This window comes from Vanessa cardui, chromosome 16 (assembly GCF_905220365.1).
Source record: "Vanessa cardui chromosome 16, ilVanCard2.1, whole genome shotgun sequence".
In the NCBI taxonomy this organism is placed as follows: Eukaryota; Metazoa; Arthropoda; class Insecta; order Lepidoptera; family Nymphalidae; genus Vanessa; species Vanessa cardui.
In genome coordinates, this window is record NC_061138.1 from 9,128,885 (window position 1) to 9,152,878 (window position 23,994).

At 31.8% G+C, this 23,994-nt stretch overlaps 1 protein-coding gene across 5 annotated transcripts in view; it reads left to right on the forward strand.

Annotated features, from left to right (window-relative positions):
- Positions 1 to 23,994, forward strand: part of LOC124536059 (rab11 family-interacting protein 4A) — a 79,917-nt gene that overhangs the window by 39,699 nt on the left and 16,224 nt on the right. For 4 of the 5 annotated variants that reach the window (XM_047112482.1, XM_047112483.1, XM_047112480.1 and 1 more), the window contains 3 exons: positions 540 to 584; positions 9,946 to 9,984; positions 10,632 to 10,749. In XM_047112482.1, coding sequence (XP_046968438.1) covers positions 540 to 584; positions 9,946 to 9,984; positions 10,632 to 10,749 — 202 coding nt within the window. The remainder of the gene's footprint in view (positions 1 to 539; positions 585 to 9,945; positions 9,985 to 10,631; positions 10,750 to 23,994) is intronic. The other variant, XM_047112481.1, reaches the window with a different exon arrangement.

Consider the following 23,994-nt stretch of genomic DNA (forward strand, 5'->3'; position numbering starts at 1 on the left):
GTATTTAAGAATATATCAATCAATTACAATAGTCTAATAATGGGTAGTACATAGTTTCTATTAATTTTCAATATAAAACTAGTTTTTTAATTACCGGCTATCTGCTTTGTTATTTATACGAGAAAATTATAAGTAAAGGCAATTATATGCTCTCACAAAAATAATTACTGAAAGCAATGAGACTCAGTAATTCCAAGCATCGCAGTAGGTAAATATTGTTTGTAATGTGTGACAGAGATATACCTACTGTATTAACAGTAGAAGGTGTCTCTTTCTAGCTTTCTCATTATATTACTGTACTGCACTGTACTATTCAAAAGCAATGAAACAATAATTTATTATTTCCATACTTATAATTGAGTTAATTCCTTCTCTAAAGTGTGGTCATCGTTTTATCGGAGACATAAAATTGCCTCTAAACTAGTAATCTTAGTAATAGTTACTTTTATAGCTAGTTGCCTTGTTTGTTTAGTTTTGTGTGTATTTCTGCTCTATTCTTTTTGTTCGCTTATCATTTTTTTTTGTGTTATCTTTCGTAGCCACCAAGAAAACCTGCCGCATCGACGATGGGGCTCCATGCGACAGTAAGCTCGGTTTTGTTTTTTTTTGCATGCATCTCCTTTATAGCTTGGATATTAATTACATATAAATTTTTTGCATGCACCTTTGTATCACGGATATTTTTATAACATTGTTTTTTAATTAATTTTATTTTTGTGTTAAAAGGGTGGTGTATTTAAAATGAAACTTTAACCTATATGATTTATTTTCGGTTACTTACTTGTAGCTAGCTTAGCAGTACCTGTATTAGATATTAAGATACATATATTAACAATCATACACTTATTATATAATAATAAATACATTATTAAACGTCAATACGTCCCTAAAATTGAATTTTAGAATATGTACGAAAATAAGTTATCTAATGATACCTACTAATAAGGCTATACAAAAATAATAAAGCATAATATATATTTATCTGATTCTAATTGCACTTAAACAATGGTATAGTTCACTCTTCTCTTGTGCCCTATATTGTACCGAAATTAGCAAACAAAGTGCGTAATAATTTGGAACATATAATGAGTTCCAATGTTCGACCTTTGCTCGGTGGGCCAGTGAATTGCAGGTCGCAATCATGATCACTGCCGAGATTATCAATGAGTCAGTTCACATCACGAACTTCGGATTCGGATTCCACGTCCATTCATTAACGTGATTCATACTACAGGCGTGTTTATTAATTGGATGTAAAGTTAAAAAAAAGACATATACAAAAATAATAATAAAATTGTCTATTACCTACTCATTTTCTTTTTATTAAGATGAAGAGTCGTCTCATTAGTATTTAGTCAAGGCTATTAAACAGCAATCGTTCTCCATCCTTTTCGTTCATAACCATCAGTGGTACTCAATCTGTGGTCAGCAGAATGATAGATAAAAACATTCATAAAAGTTTGAAAATTAAGTAAGTAAAAAAAAAAGAATTACAATTGTTGTAAACTGTGGAAAAAAATGGCATTTTTCCTCGTTGCACCCTTAAATAATTAGAATAAAAGTTTGCGATCCCTGTCTGTTTGTAAGTTAAATTATATTTCTCTAGACCAATCCACATAACATTGACTTAATATTAAGCGCAGCCTTGTTAACAAAATAATCAATCATACACCATAATTCGATTGATAACTTACACATACTAATGAACGCTTGTGTCTTCAAGCAGAACGTTGTAAAAAGTCTATTATATCCGTTTTAAGGCCATTTTCACGCGATCCGCTAATAAGTTTTTGCGTCTTTCTTACGACTAGACAATAGTAACTCGGTGATGGAGCATGATTTTAATTAAACGAACACAGCGCTTATTTCGTACATAGCGCTTATAGGTGCAAATTTAATTAAAATATTCGTCACTGTATTTGCTGTTTAAAATGTGTACGTAAAACGACTTGTTGTCATATAATAATTGATTGTGATTGAGCAGAAACAAGGTATGTTGCTAAACCATTTAAAATTTCACTAATAAAAACAGAACCCTCACAAAATCCTGTTATTAATAATTAATTTATAATAAGGGTTAATTCTTAAAATATTGCACGTCCATCACAGTTTACAATCATTTTTCTTTGACGCGATCTCGAAAACTAGTGGTATAAGAGAAATAATATATTACAATAACAGATTTTCAAATAAATATTAAATTTAAATAATGTTGCAATATATGAAAAAAAAATACTATTCTGCCTATATTCGGTATATCTAATATTATGTTGGACTTCAGGCAGAAGCGTCGAACATCTGGCTAACCAGTACCTACTTACACACATTGTGCGTGATACTAGTAACAACTTACCTCGCAGTCTATCTTACTTCTGTGCTGTTGAACAGTGCTCTTCGGTATGATTTAACTTCCATCTCACTCGTGGAATGATGAAAACTGACGTACGGAATACGCTATTTTGAAACATAAATCCTGTTGGATGCTATACTATTCAAACTCCTAATTAAATTTTTATTAGATTTGATTCGGTAGTTTTTTTTTATTAAAAACAAAAAACTACGCAGCCAGTAGAAGACGTTTTACTATAAATACGGGGCGTTAATTGGGTTGTTGTTAGTGTGGGCAGTGGTGCGTTGAGCTCAAATCACTATGAGACCAATTTATGTGGTAAACCAAGTTCATAGTATGTGTAACATCATTAAAGTATCAAAACGCTACATCTCATCAATGAGTCTTTTTAATATGAAATGTATTTTTATCAATGCAAGAAATTCTCAATACAATATAGATTAAAACAAAAGTGAGTTGTCGTGGGACACCTGATTGGAATACCGTTGCCTTTGATATATATTAAGTACTAACTGTGTTGAATTTAAGAAAATAGTAATTGTTGTAGCCTAAGATACTCCTTATTATGTCAGTTATCTGCCATTGAAAGTCCCGTCACTATCTGTCCAGCCATTCCAGAAATTAGCTAGAGCAAACAGACAGGTTAACAGACAAAAATTTAAAATGTTATTTTGGTATATATGCCATGTACATACATATGCATTTAGTAAAAAGCGGTTATTTTAGTATTACAATCAGACATATTATAGTATAGATTAAATAGCAATAAAATAAATTAATAACGTTGGACAATATGTAGATAGCAAGAAAAGTATAAAACCGCTTACGATAGAATGAGAGGAAAAGATCACTGGGACGGGTGGCATAATGCATTTTTCTTAGGTATACTCGTAGACTTCTAGTTTACTCTATTGTAATCCGCCTAAAATAAATTCTACGTTCCAAAAATACCAAATAAAATAAACGTTACTAACATGTAGACAATACAAATAATATGTTTTTAAATCGAATAGGTTAAGCGAAATTATAAAATTTGGTAATGCAGCTGCAATCCAAGTTAGCTGTCCTTGTGTCCAGTGTCTCGTGTTTGCTCAACACACAACGATTTACGTTCCACAATCGAAATAATGTTATTGTTGCATAATCGGTCAATTCGTAATTGCGGTTAAAGTCTCTAAAAACGACTGTTTCGTCTGACCCACAATACGGCGCAAATTATTTCCGTTTTTAAACACTTCCCTCCTATCTAAGTAACAGCATTAATACGCGTTCATATAAAACATTGAAAATGTAGCCTTATTATTTTGATGTGTCTATAATATCTGCTACTCTTTTGATTTTTGACCTTAGCTACACATTTTTTACTGACTAGATACACATCTACTTGTATGTTAATCAGTTACACCTTGTAACTATTCTGTTACAAGTCAAGGAAAAAATTTGATATATTTTTAGTAATTGCAAATTAAATCTTTATTGTTCAAAATAATTTTAAATCTCTTATTATTATTTTAAATGCGATTGTGATTGTTAGTATGTTCTTTATTAAGACATCGATCCTACTTCTAAGTGACGTTTTGCATAAGCTGAAAGCTGTTATACATCAGATGTGGCAGAATTTCATCCGACTTATGTAGGTTATGGAAGTGTTTTCATTTACAGTCTTCATTTACAAGCGTGAAAACTGAGTGAGTTTCATCGAATTTGAATTCTAGATTCACGTGATCTGACAAAATGATTTAATTTAATTGATTTCAGGCCCGAAAGGTAGAAATAGAAATAAATTATACCTAATTATATTAAAATACTGTCAGATCTAATAAATAATTTTTGTTTCGTATAGCAGCATGTGAAGTGGCGGATTCGCCTCAAGAAAGTAGCCGATGTTCCACCCCGATACCTTTGTGAGACGCTCTGAATAAAATACGTTTCTAATTCAATAAAAACAAAGGCTATTATCATTTAACTTGAGCGGTTGGATAACGGCCTAGTGCGCTTTTATGACAACTGACAAGTACTGCTAACGACAGCTTGTAATGATGTATTGCGAACCATATATTTGTCGCGATAAAATCGCGAAAAACTAAGGAAAAAGATTAATAATTTTTTTAAACATTAACGTTGAGATAAAAGAATTTTTCTATTTTATACTTCAAACAATATTAATTTTCATCGATTATTTCATCTGTTTGTCATTGTTATAATATTGTATTTATAAGAGACTAAACGAAAAACAATACTTTTTTTGATACATCGAAGGAAAATAACGTCATTACGTCATTGATAAATTTAAATCTACCGCCTAAAATTAAAACAAAAACCTCACAAAAATGACACGCAAGACAGTTATATATACAACGTCGTTGTGCGCCGATCTAGCAATTCGCGGACATAGTCGTAACATGAACAACCTGCGTCCATCCGCCGCGGACTGCTTAGTAATTTAATAACGGCCAGTGTTTCGCAGTCAACCATTGTGGATAATTCATGCCTTGCCATGTAGCCTGCCCACCATTGCGTTTGTTGATGCCGTGATGCGTCAGTCCATCGCGACCGCTCGCACATTCTGCAGTTCGCGCGTTAAACCAAATTCAAAAATCGAATACCGATGATATTTTTTTTTAAAGTGCTGTGCATTTCCGATAAAGTTAATTCTCGTGTTTTGATATACAATTAGTGATGTAGACGATTAAAATATTCCCCGTGTTCTGTACCACTAAACCGGATCACAGATATAAGTCATTATAAGTTCCATTTATTTGTAAAGCTGGAGCGAAAAAATATCCACATGCATTACAGAAAGCGGCCCTACAGGTAATATATAATTTATTCATACAATATGTGAATAAGGATAACTGTGACCATGGCTATAAAGAGATAATGGATAGCATTGGTTTTTAGGGATTGCATTAGAAATTCGCATCCCGAATTTAAGGTTGGGGAAGGGGTGGGGGGTAAGGGGGGGTGGTGTAGTACCTACACCACCACTCCCCCCGCGCGGAAATCATTAGTTTTTTTTTTATAAAATTCGTACTGTTAGTAAAATTTTGGAAGGGGAGAGATATAAAATTCCAATTATTGGTATACAATGTGATTTCTGGCGCTGCGCCGGCCGCTGCCGCGGCACGCTCGCTTCGCTCGCTCGGCTTGCGCAGCGTTTGGTCATAAAATCTAACCTAACCTAACCTATCCTTAGCTACTATAGCTATCTACTATTTTTGTTGCCGGAGTGGCTTCGCCACTCCTGTCACAGTCACAGCTATTAATTTTGGGTGAAAAATAGAAACAACAATAGGTATATTTTAGAAATTTATAAGAACCATTTATCTGTATATATACTTGACTAAATTTAATAATGCGATAAATGGATCTTTTTTATATTTTATGTTATATTGTATTCTATTATCATGTTCGTAAAATCTTCTGGGTGATTATTATTTTCTTTACAAAAGAATCGCTTCACTACAAAATTAAATTAAACTTTTACATGTTTTTTTTACTATAAATTAATATAGTATTTGTTAAAATATAATACAGAAAAAAGCTAATAAACATAAAAATAATGATTTTAGGATAATTATAATGTAAAATATCGATCCGTTACACGTAACTTTAAACGCACATTAAAAAAAAACTATGGGTTTCCGCGGGTTGGGAGTGGTAAATTTCGAGAGAGGGGAACAACCCTTTTAAGAAACCACCCCTACTATCATCAAATTCGGGATGCGAATTTCTAATGCCGACCCGGTTTTTATGCTAAACGCTGGACGAGTTATTTGGTTACCTTAATCATAATTGTCGATATAACATTTTTCGAAACCCAGTTTTGGAAAAAAAAATTAACTTTTGCATGTATATTTTATATATAAATAGTAAATACTCAGAATTCTTTGTTACTTCCCAATTGTTTGTTTCTGAATATAAAAATATTTTATGAAAAGAAGGCCCTGATACATATCTAAACAACAATTGGTATTACCTGTTGGAATTTATTTTCGTTTTTATTTTTCATTCGACCTTATAGTTCACGCTCCAATTACAAAAAAGTATGACGAAACATATTAAAAATAACATTTATTTAATGGATAATAAAACAGATAAAAAAAATATATTTCGAATTCTAATTACAAAAAGGAATACATTTCGTATTATAATGTATATCAGTTTATTTTATCTTATACGTATATAAAATAAAGTTTTGTAGTTTTTATTTTCGACTATAGTTTTTATTTTTCAATCCGAGGTTCTTTTATAGTAACCGCGGGACAGCGTAACAATGCGTACGCATGGGTATTTTATAGTGTCCATTCTATTGTTCAACAAGCGAAGGTGTGTGACACGCGATGACAATGTTCTTATATTGAACCGTAAGCGCAAATTAAAAAAAGAAAAATCAACAATATTTTTAAAAAACGAAATACCTACTTGGTTACCCGAAAAGGAATTCCAATGTTTGGACCAATCCTGGACATTGGAAATTGTGATCGGAATTTAATCGACATTCAAAATATTAACTCCGTAGAAGAGGAAGTGGTCTAACACAGCTTGCTAGATTTGACCCAAACAGACATTGCTTGTTTAAAGATTAATTGAACTAATTTCCTTCCGGTTTGGAAATGGAATACTTTAAGTCATAATTTATTACATCAGATATAATTACATTCAAGAGTACATCTTAAAACGTCAAGCGGTATGAGTTGCATTGTGTGATATAACACTGAAAAATATAACAAATTATACTTTCTAACGGTCATTCAAATTGTTTGACAAGTCGCTTAGATTTATAATATTCTCGGTAATAGTATTTTATAATAAAACAAATAGAATGAGTATCACGCACGCATCACATTTTGATAGCATCCAACCGTCACAGGCAATTACCAAAAGAGAAAATTGTTAAGTATCAAAATTCTGTAACAGCTTGATGAATAACGATACCTCACGCATTCCAAATCAGTTTTAATCTCCGTGCACTAATTATTTTATTAAATTGTTATCTCTCTTATTTTAATATATAAAGCAAGTTTCGGTTTAGAAAATTATTTAAGTGTTATAAAATTATAAACTGGTTAATCGTATCTCGCTAATTGAATATACTTCAACAACTCTTATGAAAATAATAATAATTGTTTAATAGAATTTAATATCAGATGAATTCCATTCCTAAGTATGCTTCTTTCTAATGTGTTCGGTTAATAAAGGATAACAATAGTACGTTCTAAGCGGTAAAATGACGTTTTTTTTTTTAATTATTTTTTACTTCTATTTACTTCATTTAATTTGCTATTTCTAAATACACGATTGCATATATATATATATATATATACTGATTTTAAGTCAAGACGAAAGCTTAAAAGCTTTACTTTACGTAAAAGAAATCTTTAAGTATCTTCAGTTAAAAACACTACAATAAACGAAGATCATTAGAATACCGTTATTTCTGTATAAAAATAGTATTAAATCTCATCAAGATAATGTTTGTATAATATTTATATTGGATAAACAAATCGCTAACCATGCATATTTGTGTTAGCAATTTACAAACATTTTTAATAAACATCGCCTTCAATCTATAAACACGTATCAAGGAATCGATCGGTGATATTTACATACATCGTTTTGAAATCTTTATAAAATTAAAATAAACTTAATTGTTTGACTAATTTTATATTTATAATATAACACGCTTCAGATGTCATTGTTTTAAACATAATGAAAGTAAAAGTAAGATGAAGATTCATAGATCTGCATTAAGCGTACAAATTGGATTGGTATTCTTTTTTCAATTACGTTTCAGAACATAGTGGCTTTATAACTGTAGCGTATATTAGTTCGACTTTTAAATTATTTAAATAAAAGTGAGTTAAGTAACATCGTAAATACTCCACTGTTAGGCAAAGGCATCGCCAATTATTATTGAGGAGAATTTTTAGAGGTTGTTCCACCAGGCTGTTCGAATGTAGACTGATGAATCAGTTCAAAAATGTTACTTAATTATTATTATTCGTTCGTATTAACTTTTAATTGAAAGGAAATGTGTTTAACGGTATCCCCGACTCGGTTTATACTTTCCGTGAAGGCATTGCGGGGCATCGCTTTCTTACACAATTTCATGGCGAGCGCGTACCCATGCGATTTCACCATCACCACTTTGTATAAGTGCAGATTATTAGTCGACAATGTAATAAGTGCGTGTTACACTCGTGAATTATATATTAAATCATATTGATAACAAATAATTTGACTTTACGACTTTATAATTTCATGTATGGAACAAACAGGATATACAAACGACAATTGCTATAATTATGGTTTACTGACTCAAAAATGTGATACGTACCACAATATAATATATACATACCCAATACTACAGATTATGAGTATGTTATAGTGCTTTAAAATAACGTAATAAATAATGCAAAAGTTATATTATATATGTATTTATGAAACATCCAATGATATGTGGAACAAATTCATCCTCAAATATTTTTAGTGCTGAAAACTATTCGCCGTAGATGAGACGTATCTCATAGTACCTTAGTCAGCCCGACACATATTATTTTAGTAGGGTCTTACAAGTTCTTTCTCTCTTTTCTTTTTAGAAGAATCAAGTTGTAACTCAGTCAAAGTCAAAATTGGCTTTATTTAAATTTGGATATCATATTTAAATCGTCAATTTATAATTTCTCATGGCGTCAATATCTATGAGCAGTAGGTACTTCTTACCTCCAGGAGGCTCATTTTACCATCATAAGTTCAATTGACCATACAGCGAGAACGTTTTAAATTTATATCGCAGTTACAGTATATAACGCTATGAAATCAACCCAGGATCTACTATCAAATAAATTAAACTCACTGTCTCCCTAAACAGCCGAAAATTAAACACATTATAATCAAGTTACATAACCAACAATGAACAGCGAAAATGGTATCATTATGTAATTATGACTTACCTACAGATACATAAAAGCGATAATTGCTTGCAATGTACGTATGTACATGCAAAAATATTTCCTTCTTTCCCGCACGGTATGTCGGTTGCACTTTTCCACAGCTCAGAGAACAAACGTGCTAACAATTAATTTAATTTAAAAAAAAAACGTAAGCGCTGGTTGCAGGTTGTACAAATTTATAAATAATATTTTTAAAAAATATTCATAATTTGAAAATCGAGTCATAAATTTCGAAACAGTAGTAACCTCCTTAATCGTCTGAGCCTTGGGCTCGATTCAGATAGAGTGGGTGGAAGTTCAATGTGCAATGCTGCTCTTTATATAATTCTAAATATTAAAAATATATATATAAGAATACATTATATTAAAAAAAAATTAATAGACCCACACATATTGTTGTAAGTCCGCACAGCTTATACTAACGCTTAAAAAACATACTATATTATTTATATTTAGTTGCACTTATATTCACTTATTTGTTAATTGATCGAAATGATACCTGAGAGTAAATTATAAGTAAAATTATTTATAATTAAATAAGTTTTTTATAAAAATATACTGTTTCCAAAGAACTGATTAATGTTTTGTACTTATTAATTAACCATTAATCTAAATTAATAAAACAATAATTTGTTTCAGCTCGGGGAAACGACAAATCGGCTCCAATGTTTTAGCTAGGTAAATATTTTACACATAACTATTTTAAGCTGAATCACAATCCTGAAATCTTTAAACCTGAAAGGAGAAAATATTTGAAACTATATATACTTATGAAAAGATACCTAAAACTAAATTCATCGGAAAAAAATTGCTATCTCTTTCTTAGCTGTAAGGTTAAAAAGAACAGCAAGTCTTTTATTCCCATCAAATTATTCGTAGAGACCATAAAAAAGAGCTCCAAAGAGGTATCCATAACCCTAGGCGTTCATCAAAATTAAATGATTCATCATTACAGTAAAAAATAATAATTGAATAACACAATGCTATAGATTATGACTAAACTCAAATTTTCAAAGTCATTCAACATACCTATTTGGAGCTTAGATTTATTGGCGCTATATCCATACATAGCTTGAAGTCGTTAGGTTCTTTGACACTAAACAATACAAGAATCGTACTAGTAGCGACATCTATTGACATACGTGGAAACTAAGTTGAACTAAGATTTCACAAAGACTAATAGAATTTACCATAGATGGCGTTCTAATTTACTCACTCTCACAACAGATGTCGCTAAGTGCATCAAATTGAAAACACGATTCAAATTCCTGTCCTGTTGAGGTATCCTGAATAGCTAATAGACTGAGGCATTATCATTGTTTTAGCCAATTGTACCGGTCGTCGTCCTTCAACTCGTCCGGGTGCGGGTCGGGAGGGGAGCCCGCTGACGACATGTACTCTGATGTCTCGCTAGAGGAGGATGTACAAGGTCTCAACTACAAGGTAAGCGAGCCCTTATTTACTTGCTGACTTTCAGTCTATATTTAGTATCACACATAAACACAATTTAATAAACAAACAAACTTTTTTTAAACTTGTATCGCATTTTTCAGTTTGTTTAATTTATGCTCATTAAATTTTTTGATAGACTTGTTTTGGCCAGTTCTGTCTTTGCCGTAATTGCTCATGTGCATTATATTATGCACCGCCAAAATCCAATTACTTACCTACCGTTTTCTTAAGAACCCTTGCAATTCCCAAATTGCTTTTTACTAAACATTAAGGAAATAGGTAAAGGACAAAAATGATAATATCAAAAATATTGTTTTCTTTAATAAACCGCTAAAATATTCGGAACTAAGATAAGATTATAATAATTACAAGTCCTTCAAAGATTCTAATAAAAGAAATTAAAATGTTTGTGATAAAAAATTTAATGGATTTTGGTGGTAACTTTGAATATAGTAATGATTTACTTCTAGATAGAAATAATTATACCACATCAAAAGAAAATGTCACACCCGATTTATTTATTTACCTAGTTAACTACAACGAGAAAATGATAGAAATAATTAAATCAAGTATTACTATTATACACCTGCTAATTTGTTATATAGATTTAAGACTCTTCAACGACATTTTAATATCTTGTTAATACGTGGTAATGCGCTGTTGTATTAGTTTAACAAGTTGCTCTGGTACTGTATATGATTCTAATATACATTTACATAACTATCGATTGCTTTACTTTAATGAAAAATATATATACAAAATGTAGGTATTATAGACTGTCGGGCCACCTGATGGTTTGTAGTCAACACTGCCCATAGACAATGGTACTGTAAGAAACAGAACCATTCCTCACATCACCAATGCGCCACCAACTTTGGGCTCTAAGATGTTGTGTTCCTTGTGCCTGTTACTCTAGCACACTCGCCCTACAAATCCGACCACAAAAAGTCAAAAAAAGCATTGCTGATGCTGCTTGGCCGTATGTGTGATGAGTTGGTGATACCTACCCAAACGTGCTTGCACCAAGTATGTATTGGTAATTGGTGTAAGATATATTAAGTGCTGCCTCCATGTTTAAATGTTGAAAAAGAGTAACTATGTTCTGTCGGACTTCTCGGTAGATCTGGATTCCGAACTGGCGATAGCTTCACTTAAAATAGTTTGTTAAATGACGATTCAAAAATATTTGTAAAATCCTGCTTAACTTGCTCGTAAGTTTATTATAATATAAATAATAAATATATTACGAACGCTAAAATAATCCTTTTTAATAAACACTATTCCGACAAAAAGTGTTACATTTATTCATGGTATTTGAAACCGTACTATCCACTTTACAGCGATAAGAAACAAGTTACCCCGAAAATGACTTAAGTCTCTCGGAAAACAGGTTACGTTCTTATCATATGTCATTGGTAAGTCATCGTTTCACCGCTGAGCAATAGGTGTTTCATTAACTTCCTTCCGATACTGCTTGCGATGATTGTACGAGGCCACGCAGGGTACGCGATTGATGTTTACACATTATAAATTACAAGTCTACCAGTAGGCGTTGTTTAGTTATACAATGCAAATATATAATAATCATCTTTAAATAGTTTAACGCCTTGAAGTATATCTGTATGCTGATATGTCTAGTAAATTATTACACAAAGAACGGATCTAGCTGGTTTTTCGAATTTCGAATTTATTTTAATCTACATCGTGATGTTCTAAGATATGAAATAGTAACAAACAATATTTATACTCCATCGTTCTTAGTTCCTGTTGGCGCGTTTTTTTAAATATCTTTTCCGGATACGTCATCGGTTTCCCTGGACTTTTGCCACTATGGGCGTGGACTATAGATGAATTCATACAATGCTCATACTTTTTTCTTTATTTTTAAATGTAGTACTACAAAGCAATAATTTTAAGATGCATTTAAATCTGTATACTGTATACATCGCGTAAAACTGCAATGAAAATGAAAGGAGCTATCATTAAATCTACTATAACCTACTTGTTATTTTTAAAATGTCATCAACTTCTATTTTTTTTTCAAATTACCTATGAATAGAACTAAAATTAAAGTTTATTCTGGTGTTTGATGCTCTGCGCTCAGAATTAGTGACTTGGTCACTACGCAGCGTCATCCTCATGACTAAGTCACATTTAATTTAGTAACTAAACAAGCTATCAATTTGATAGAAAGGACTGTAATAATTACTTATTTTTTGCATAAACACATATTTATCATTGATAAAAATAATCGCAAGTAACTCTATGATTGCGATGTACACTTAATTCGTTTTAAAACTTTACCATTTAATTGTACTTTTTATATAATTTAATCTGTCTACAAAATATTAAAGCCCAACCAACAAAGTATTCAAACCAACTTAGAGATTAAAATAAAAGAAGCATCTAAATTCTTAAGTATTTACATACAACAAGTAATGGTATAAACGTGTTATTGTTCCTCATTAAATTCCAGTAACTCATAAAAACATTCATTATTTGTAACGACTATAAACAAAAGGTCTTTAAAATATTCTTCAAAGCATATCGAATCTGCTCTGATTAGTAAGTCGATCCAAGGTCGATTTGGACTCCCGCCAAATCCGAAAATAAATATTTTGCGAATCTTGTGAAGTGACGCCATTGGCAGTACCGTCCCTATTAAGTGATTCTGTCCATTGACAAACCGGCACACTCGTCATACGATACACAGGGAACATTTGTTATTGAATATGATCTAATAGGCTGCTGTTATCAAGAAAGACTAACCAACAGCTATAATATATTTATTGTAGTACACCAATGTGTGCTTCAATTTACTCACTCTTACAATCCGATTAAAAACAAATCTTTAAAGATAAAGACTCGATTGAAATTTGGGAATCCAACGTGATATACAAAGTATCTAATACTATACTTATATCTAGTTTTACAAATATTTCAATGTAAATCATTCTTACAAGCTAAGTCATCATGATAACAATGATAATAACAAAAAGGGACTACTGTGTCAATAAAAGGAGAAGTTAATTTTAATCAAAAATATAATGTGTATATACAAATATTAAGCACAGAAGCATCAGCTTTATGTACTTTCCAAGAACATTGCAAATTAAGATCGACCTGCTTTTTTAATTTTCTACTTAATATTTCAGTTCCCACGATGTAGAAAATGGTTATTATTTACAAATAAAATCATTATTTAATTTTTAATAGAGAAACTTAGAAATTTAATTATTAGTATAACATAATATTTTATATATTATGTTATACTAATAATTAAAAAAAACATTAGGGCATGTGTTACTGGTCACTTTGGAGCTGCTCTCCTTTGAAGGAGATTGTTTTGGTATACATATATTGCACTAAATAGGTTCAATGCGAACCTGCACATGCGTGTGCATAAATTTCCTCAACTTTTTGATGCCACATCAGTAAAAGTAAACGGTATGTATTAGGCGGTAGTTAATATGTTCTTACATCGGACTATTTTATAGTTCCCTCGAAACACACTTACAACGAAACGTTATTTTTTTCTGTGCAAAATGAACGTTACTTCTATTGTTCTCCTATTGCGCTCCCATACGTGTCTTATCGAGCACTTGTAAAATAGCCCTCCCAGTTTAACTGACATTCTCTGGTCATAGGTCACTCCAATTACTTCTCGCTATATCAACTTAACGACCACAGCTCCTTTCTAAACTTAGGTAACACTAGATTCTACCCGTTTACTACCGTGTATTTTTGCGAATACGAAGCCCATAAATAACAGTGTCCATGTCTGTAGTATAGATGAACAAATCAATACAAACATTATATTTCGTACTCATAATTGTCATGAGGATACAGCGGTCAAATATTTAGTCACGCGGTGAGTGTGTGCGGTGATGTTATCATTCAATAAAGACAGCGGTCTTTAATTAAATAGTATTTGTTACATCATCTGCAATAACTATAAACGCGTGAGGCGAGCTACGAGAATGGATAGAATATGAAATGAGTATGTAACAGGAAGTTAAAGACTAGCACCTGTGACATAAAAGCAACTAACCGATTATCGTTAATAGAATATATTATGAATATTACGAGTGAACTGTCATGCGGTAACTTTTTCATTCAATACTGTAACATTTATGAGTCTACTTCAATAAATTATATTCTTATTTCAAATAGAGATATGTATTCTGACGTATATATGTTGTGGAGATGATTTTTACAACAATGAGTAACTGAGGATATGACTAAAGATTAGATTAAAATAAACCACACTGCGTTGACTCACTTTTCCGTCCCTGTCATAATTCGATGGTACGCATATCCGAAACTAGCGGAGATAATTCAGACGCAGTTACATCGACAACCTAGCATAAGGCACAGAATAACACAATACAAATTTCGAGCTCCAGATCTGCAGCCTTATTAGTTACACACTCGATAAACGAGGCATGCATAGTTACTAATGACCTCAAATAAATGGGTTAAGGCAAACCCTGGTGATAATGTTCTAACTGCGCTATGATAATGTTCTAACTTCCTTGTAGATAATGCTAAATAAAAATTAGCGAAAATCATTATGAATTAAATTAGTAGCATAATTTCAAAGTAATATACTTATTAAATATGTATTACTTTAAAGTTATGCTTATAATTAATTTTAAAGACTACTGCAACTAGCTGGGCTATAACAATTTATCGGTAATTCGATGTGATTGCGTTCCAATTTGAAGGGCAATTACAAGCACAAATGGCTGTTAATATGACTGAATTGCAGTATGTCACTCTGTACACATACATACAGAGATATAACATCTTAGTGGCCACGGTTGGTCTCTACATTTTACTCATTGCAATTTCTGTGGGGGATGGTTCTCCTCCGCAAACAATGAAAATGCCAAAATGTTATGTTTTATTGCACATTAATTAGACCATTCAGGCTGGAAGGCTTTATAGTATTGCTCTTTGTTGGCACCGCTTAAATTCAATTTCTACAGCTCACATTTAATCTCTTTTGGTATAAGACATGCCGGCGTCAACGACCCAATAAAGTAATTACGATCCAAATAAAGTAACATTATCCGTAATGGCTGTTCAATGACCCCAATATGAATATCAAGGAAAGGTTTTAAACAATAGATCGTGCCGGTTCATTAGATAGTTTGTAGCGCGACAGCAATGGCGGACGGAAATGGTCCTGCGCGTGCGCACCTTCCGGTCAGATGCGTGCGGCCCATATGATAAATATTCGATATGGAATAACAATCAAACACAAGTATGATTAATAAGAGTGCGCTTGAAATACTTACCAGTAATATTGTTTTGATTTGTTTCTTCGTAAGTACCACTTGACTAACGTGATATTCTAGGCTCGAATTAATGTATTCTGAGTTTTATTTTGATACAAATTCAGTGATGTATCTCGTAAGGTAATGTAAAAGATTCAATGTGCATGCTAAGAATATGTCATAAAATTGTGTTCCAATAGTCCTTAGACAAATCTTATATGTTTACCAAACCATGGATGGAAATTAGAAAAGTTGATATTTGCGAGTGTAAAAAAAATTAAGAAACAAAGAGGATAAATATTACTTGCGAGATAAACTATTTCATAAGTTAGGTATATTAACGTTTTGTAACATATTCTTGTCAAAGTGAAAAATTTAACATTCGCCAAAATATCGAAGGTAGTATTGCTAAAAAAATATAATAAATAAAAAAAATTAGCAGTCTAATCAGCCAAAAAGCGCACTGCGAGAATTATATACATATTTGAGTATTCGGAATTTCACTTTCAATTTACGATAACCCAATATTCAATATACAACAATTCCAGAAATTCGCAAAGGGTCTTTCTGCGTGGGCGATTCCTATAGACTGCATTACAACAACTTTACAATTACGCTTATTGGAGAATTATCATAGACTCTATTGTCTTAGTAATAAAGGTCAAAGCGAATGCATTAAATATTTTGAAACGACTTCATAATGCAACGGACAATGGGTCTGGGAGAAACTGCACGCAACATTACCTAGATAGGCACGTACATAAATAATGCATTAGAACAAGTAGCAAACTGTATGCTTGAATTAATTTGTCATTAAGGTTAGTTACGCCTGTTCGAAAAGTTAGATGTAATAAAGGGACAACTTAGTGCAAAACGAATATATTTTTAATCTTATTTTAATAAAAATATATATAAATAGGTATATATGTATAAATATTTAATCAAAATATATTGTATTCTAGTAATCTTATCATCATTCTCATTCATTCATCACTTCGCAGCACTTTTGAATCGTCATGTTAGTCTTGAATTAAATTTCGTTAATTATTTTTTTGTCTGTGTAAAATGTAATTATATAGGTTAAATATTAATAGTTTCAGTAATTTATAATTGTATGCGTGCCATTATTGAACGCAGTCGTGATTAGTTCCGTAGCTATGTTAAATTGAGATACATTTAGATCTAAATAAATAAATATGTAACTATGGAAAGTAATGTTAATTAATAATAGTGTCCCCCACATTATTAATTATATATTAACGGTTAAAATAATAATAATATTTATCATAATATCATATAGTTCTAATACCTGTGCCTTAATTACGACATAGTTGATTTAGACTGCTTAAATCTACATACAAAATGGAAACTTAAATATGACAGTTGAAAACAATAGGGTATGCTTGTACAGTGGGCGTGGGCGTGGGAGTTCAAACTGTGTCAAGGATGTATTCGTAGGTATACCCGAAACAAATTATCCCGTCAATTAAAAACAATTATATAATGCAGGAAAAATATTATAAACAATACTTCTATTAAAACAGTGATTAACGCAATGATTGATACCAATTAATATATGTAATTATTAAAACATATTTATAGTTTGAATCCGCTGTGCAACTTTCTTTTTCTGTAAATGAATGTAATGAATAACTACCCATTTGAAGTGTGTTTACGTTTATGTTAGTTCATATATCTCGCCTCTCATGTCTAGACGATAATTTATGTTATCTAGTCCCAATCAAACGATATAGAATTGCAAAATTGACGTAATTACATTAATTAAATATAATTAAGCACGATCATTCTATAATAATATATATATAAAGATTAAGCAGTGGCCTAATCGTTAACCACAACCAATTTTAGTGGGCCGATGAAATAGCACCTAGACTACATTTTGGAGTTAATGCAAAACAGATAACTAAAATAAACATTAAGTTACTTGTTTTCATATTAAAACAGGATATCTATGCAATATTGGCGCATTATTACAAAACAGGCTTTCATTATAGTTTCAAACAAACTAAAATTAATCGTGGTTGCATAACTGTCATCAGCGACTACTGAAGCATGTCAGTCGATTTATTATGATAATATCTTATCATCGTACAAAAACTAGCTCTGCAAAGGCACCACCACACTAAATTGATTTTATACTCAGGTGCAGATAATTTCTGGTAAATGAATTTATGAAAAAGTTTTTTACGGCGGTTTTTTATTGGTTTACTTAATTTTAAACCAAATAAAATATCAGGTATCCCTCGAAAATCATTATTATATTTTTTAGCGACATAAAAAATACTCGTTTCATCTTTCGTTTACTCCTTTAATGCTATACAGAATAAAGAGTAAATTTCAATTCGACAAAAAGAAGTTTTACAAAAAGTCTAAACTTTTTACTATCTAGCTTTTATATCAAGAATACAATTACTATTAATTTAATAATGTCTCTGAACTGTATCAGTTACACATGTACATGACATTGCAATTTTACAGTAACTATGAAAAAAAAATACGTTTCGTTTCATTTAAAATCGTCAATTATATAAATTAGTTTCTGCGTCGTTCATGTGCACTGCCCAGCTACTTGTAAGTCTATTAAATCCTATCACTTTTAAGTCTATAAGCGCATTGAGTCAAATCGATCCAACAGCCAAACCCCACAAGTGTCGAGGGGATCTAATATTATCTAACGTTTAAAAAACCTCCAGACGGAAAGTGATGTGAAGGAACGCGTGCGAAACCTTCAGTATTGTTTGCAGATGCGATCTGTTTCTTTGTAAAACGTTACGTATTAATGAGATGGTATCTGTAGTGATTTAAAGCAACACGTCTTGTCACTTTGAATATACAAAAATTTAATTATTACAATGTTAATTTGTCTTTATTCATAGTTTATTTTATATTTATTAAAGTGCATTATATTCACAATCTTCTCTCCTTCTTTGGCTGCCAGTCTGAATAGCGATTTTTTTCGTTCAGTTTCGTATGTATATACAATAAAGCTGAAATGACTTTTTCACTTAGCAATATACCAAAGTTCTATGAATATTCGTCCAACTTCTTTGAACTAATGTACCACATTAACAGTCATTATTGGTTAATTATTACTTTATTACTAAAGTATATTCAACATCGTATATATGTTTCGTGACTTAATGAAAACAGAACAAAAATAAACCCACCAGGGGACGAATCAAATCTAGGTTATAGTCGTTACAATTGAACCATTTTAGGAGCACTCGTTTTAAGCGACACTTGGTCTGGACTAGATCTCGAATTCTAGACTAATTGATATAATTAGACTCTGAGTGGGATATATTAAGTTGTGAACCGAGGCGTTCAAGATCTGATACCCATATCATATAATAGAGAAATAAGAAAGTTAAACAAAATCTTTCGACGATAAACTAAATTCTTTATATGATACTAGATTCCAACCGTAAGTGAGAAGAGTGAGAACTTCAGGAATAAAAAACCTAAATTTCATTTCGATCCGTTCAGCCGATTTTGCGATAAAAAAATTAACCAAACAATTCTCGCATTTATAATATTCCTAACAAGTAAGATAATGCTTATCATCTTTTGAATGTCAAAACAACAATGACGTATAATTATCATTTTTAACTACATATAGGTATAACAAGTAAGTTAGGTCGTTGATTTTTTTTCAGTTCACTTGGGTATTCAGTTGTAATGAGCAATTATATCTATTGTGAGAATCTACTGTTACATCGCTATTAGTAATACAGATACTTTAAATTATTCTTTCTCAGTGGCTCTATGAGATCGGTAACGTTAATAATGTCGTATTGTCGTTATGAATATGACCTCCGTAGACTGTCTTTTAATGACTCGTTAAGTCCTAGAGTCAAGTACAATGCACAAACGTACTTTCAACCTTAAAATGAGCAACAAACATTTTAAATTTATTTAATTTAAATAATATATTAGATAATATAAATTTACAACAAATGATTTGTATCGATATTACATATATAAGCATATTTGGTTTGCTATACCTAAAGCTTTGTTGAATTCCTTTGTTTCGCATTACTAATACTAGAAAATGAGTAAGGGGGAAATACGAATGAAACATCGCATGCTTAAAAGTAATCCAGACTTGTTAATCAATTTAATGGAGGATCGACCCTCAAGTAAAGGATTTGTGGTTTGAGGTTTGAAAAATACTTTCGCCTTGTAAATATAGATAAAAATGGAATGTTTAATGTATTCAATTATAGTATATTCGTATCCAAGTTAGTTAGAAATACATTATAACTATAATGACGGTGATCCCTTGATCGATGGCGACCACGGCTCCCTCTAGGGAGATCTCTGGTACGATAGTGCTTAAGTGTGTGTGAAACTGGTCCACTCTCTATTCGAAAGAATACTCTCGTAATCTGAATGATGGATAAATCTATTTATGCGCCGGATCGAAAGGTATAAATGTTTTTTGGCGTATGGGGGAGTGAGCGATGTCAACTACCCCGGGGTTCTACGGGGTATTTCTTTTTGTTCTTCACCCCGGTTGTAACCTGAATCTTTATATTTGCAACCATTATCAAGCCCCTATACTACCAAGGATTATCAAACACATAATATTAAGTTTATGTTCGTATAAATTAAGCAATATTTAAACTCGACAATTATAACGTAACTCTACAATTGTTCAATTCTTCGTAATTTTCCTACAGACATAACTCGGACAATTTGTTAATGATTAACAAAAAGTACGTTATAATAGCACATTGTTCTGTGAAGTATAAAATTAACGTACACCAAGCTTATTTTGATGCTGTATTCCAAGTCTGATAAAATCTTCAACTTTTCCTTAATTTTCTCATAACTACCCCCATATCTCTATAGAAATTGTAATAGTGTAACTCATCATACAAAATGTTTACGTAATTATATTGCTTTGTATGAAAATTATTACGTCTATTGATTCATATCCTCTAGTTAAATACATTCTTTGCATAGTGTACTTGGTACTGAAAACAAAAATATATATAATTAATATTGCCAATTAAATTCCTAATAAAACTTTATTATTTTGACTTGTCAAGGATACTTAAATGAAACCTGACATTATAGGCTCATTTAAAGGCACATCAATCGAGACAAACTATCATCTATTTTTGTAGACTCTTTAAATCAAGGAAAAGATAATATGGGCGGTGTTATTTATTCATAGACGCCATATGGGAGCAATCATCTTCAATTGGTGAAGTAAAAACGTAATGGCTACGTAATTTATGACACGCATTTACATCTAAAACTGAAATATGTTTATATGAATATTTTTACAGCAAAATGTAATTTCTTCCTTTAATTAAATCACCATCTGACACCCGTAAACAAACCACGTAATAACGGCAGCATTCAATTTAAACTTCCATTTCACACGCTCTCACTAACAATAGCTTCAATTTTGATGTTGGATTAACTATTTTTTATCGCCTTATCTCAATTATCATCTGTTTGCTCATTCCTTAGATTGATCAGTAATTAATGATATGCTATTTTCACTTTTGCATGCTCTTTCGTATACTTAAATTTCAATCTGAATAAATAATTTTGCATCATTGTAAAAGAGAGAAATCAACTCTTTTACTTTCATTCCTGATGTAATTTTCGATTTGGTATCTTCCGGTATTACTTTATCGCCAAATAACGCACGTAACAATACTAACATACATTCATTATACGAAGACGCTTCTCTGAATGACCAAGCTATTATAGTGACCCCTCGCCCATAAAATGACGAGATGCAACCAGACTAGGGGAGCGAATGCAAGGGGTTATTGCCTTGGAACTATCCATCAGACGATCGTGCATATGTGCAGGGAGCGAATAAAGTTTATTTGTATGGCTCTGCGGCGTTGGCAGGCTGATAATCACGTCGAGCCGATGGGTGGGGCGAGCCGGCCGAACCGTTCAGTGTCGAACGCGACGGTGACTTAACACAACGTACATGCTAATTTTAAAACTTTTTATACTACATACAAACATTCAAGTGCAATTTCGTTTAAACCAGATTTTAATGAAACTTAACGACCTAGTGCAGTGAATGAAGTGTATCGTTTCATAAAACGATGTTAGGGCAACCGTTGAAAGTTTTGAATCAACTCCGCCAAAGTCTCTTTTTGCCAGATATTTTGATCTTATTATACGACAATAATTAGTTATCATTTCGTGGCGTCTTTTTGAAGTCTATCGAAAGCTGTGAAGTGTTTGCAATCGACTATGTGACAAAGTGCTGCAGTGTTAGAAATCACAAATGTTATGTTAAGCAGTAAGAGTCAGTTACATAGTTCTGTGTAACAAGTTACATCGACTTTTGTAGAATTCAGTGTGCCATTATAAGACTTATCTCTACAAATCTAATCCGTTTTGAAAGTCAAGTTAGATGTTGGTTAGGGTTTAAGTATAATCTGGTGCAATATTTAAATAGAACCAAAGACTACGTAATAATTTTATAGATACATTCTCTTAAATGTTTAAATCTGGATTCTTCCGCTCGAGAGGCAATATGGGTGAATCAATTGAAGTGGAAGATAGTTTAGAATTAGAGTATGATATGTGGGATGGACAGTTTGACTTCGTGGGTCCCCAAGACCCGCCAGTACGGGGACGCATCACCTCTGACAATAGTGTCACTGAAGATTTGTTTACTGGAGGTCCTTTGACACCTCACTTGAGCAATGGCTTAAACGGCGGAAAGAAAACTGCTGCCCATCAATGGTGTGACAATTTGTCTGACCAAGTAAGTTCAAGATAGTTTACCGCGTCACTATAACAGTTCACTTCATTGTAATAAATAAATATTTGTCCTTATTTGAATCATAAACGATTTCCCATCAACGTCAATTGTGTATCATACATACGTATGATACTTTTGCTGGAATTTGATTCAGTGCCCCTGTAATTACCATTATTTTAATCAATGTTAATTCACCAACGGTATGAGTGTCTTCTATTTATATCTTCTTGACTAAGTAAGCTAAAAGTTATTCTTGGATAAATCAAGTTTAGTTTAAACAATCGTAACTGTGAACCAAACTATAGAAAACAAAAGTATATTTTTTTTTTTCGGTTGATTGAAGCGCGACGTCTCCGCTCTTCGACCTGCTGGTACCATCGCGATATTTTACGAATGTCACGCGATCTCCTACACTCTGCCTACGATAGCTATAAACAAATCTGTCAGTCCTGCATACAATTATCTTTTATAATCCTTTAGCCATAAGATCCATAGTCGTGTGGGAACTTTTTGACGCATTTTCAATTCCGCAGGACCATAGCATGCGAACTTCAAGTTTATATAATTTTAAGTATGTTGGTACAAGTTTCTACATTACTATTTGCGTATATATGAATATTTAGTATGTATAAACGTTTGTTACCAGTAAATTTGAGCTATAAACAATATTTTATTAAATTGAAAATGTACGATATTTTTGTGATGTACGTAATACGTTGAACAAACAAGATTTATCTAATCCTGAAATCACTATCGATACTAGCTACTATCTTGTCAAGACTTATCAGTTTCCTACTTGTACTAAATTTATTTATAAGTTGTTTAAATAAATATATCATTTTAACGCTCGAACAAAACCCAACTATTGACAAAGATACAGCAATCAAAAAGATTCAACAATAATATTTTAATAATAAACTTATTACCATAATATTACGTTGATTATCCCTATAGCAGTCTTTCTTATCTGTGTATCTTAGTCATCTAGGATAGAGCGTGACTTCATCACTGGCGTTCGTATCTAAATCGAATTCTAAACATAAACAAACATAACTATCAGTCTTGGTTCGACTAGATTTTCATTTGAGATTTTCTATATCCCTCGGTAGTCCTCAGTCCTCAGTTTTTTATCTTAATATGACAGAAAAAAACCATTGTTTTAAAATCCATAACCATCATAAT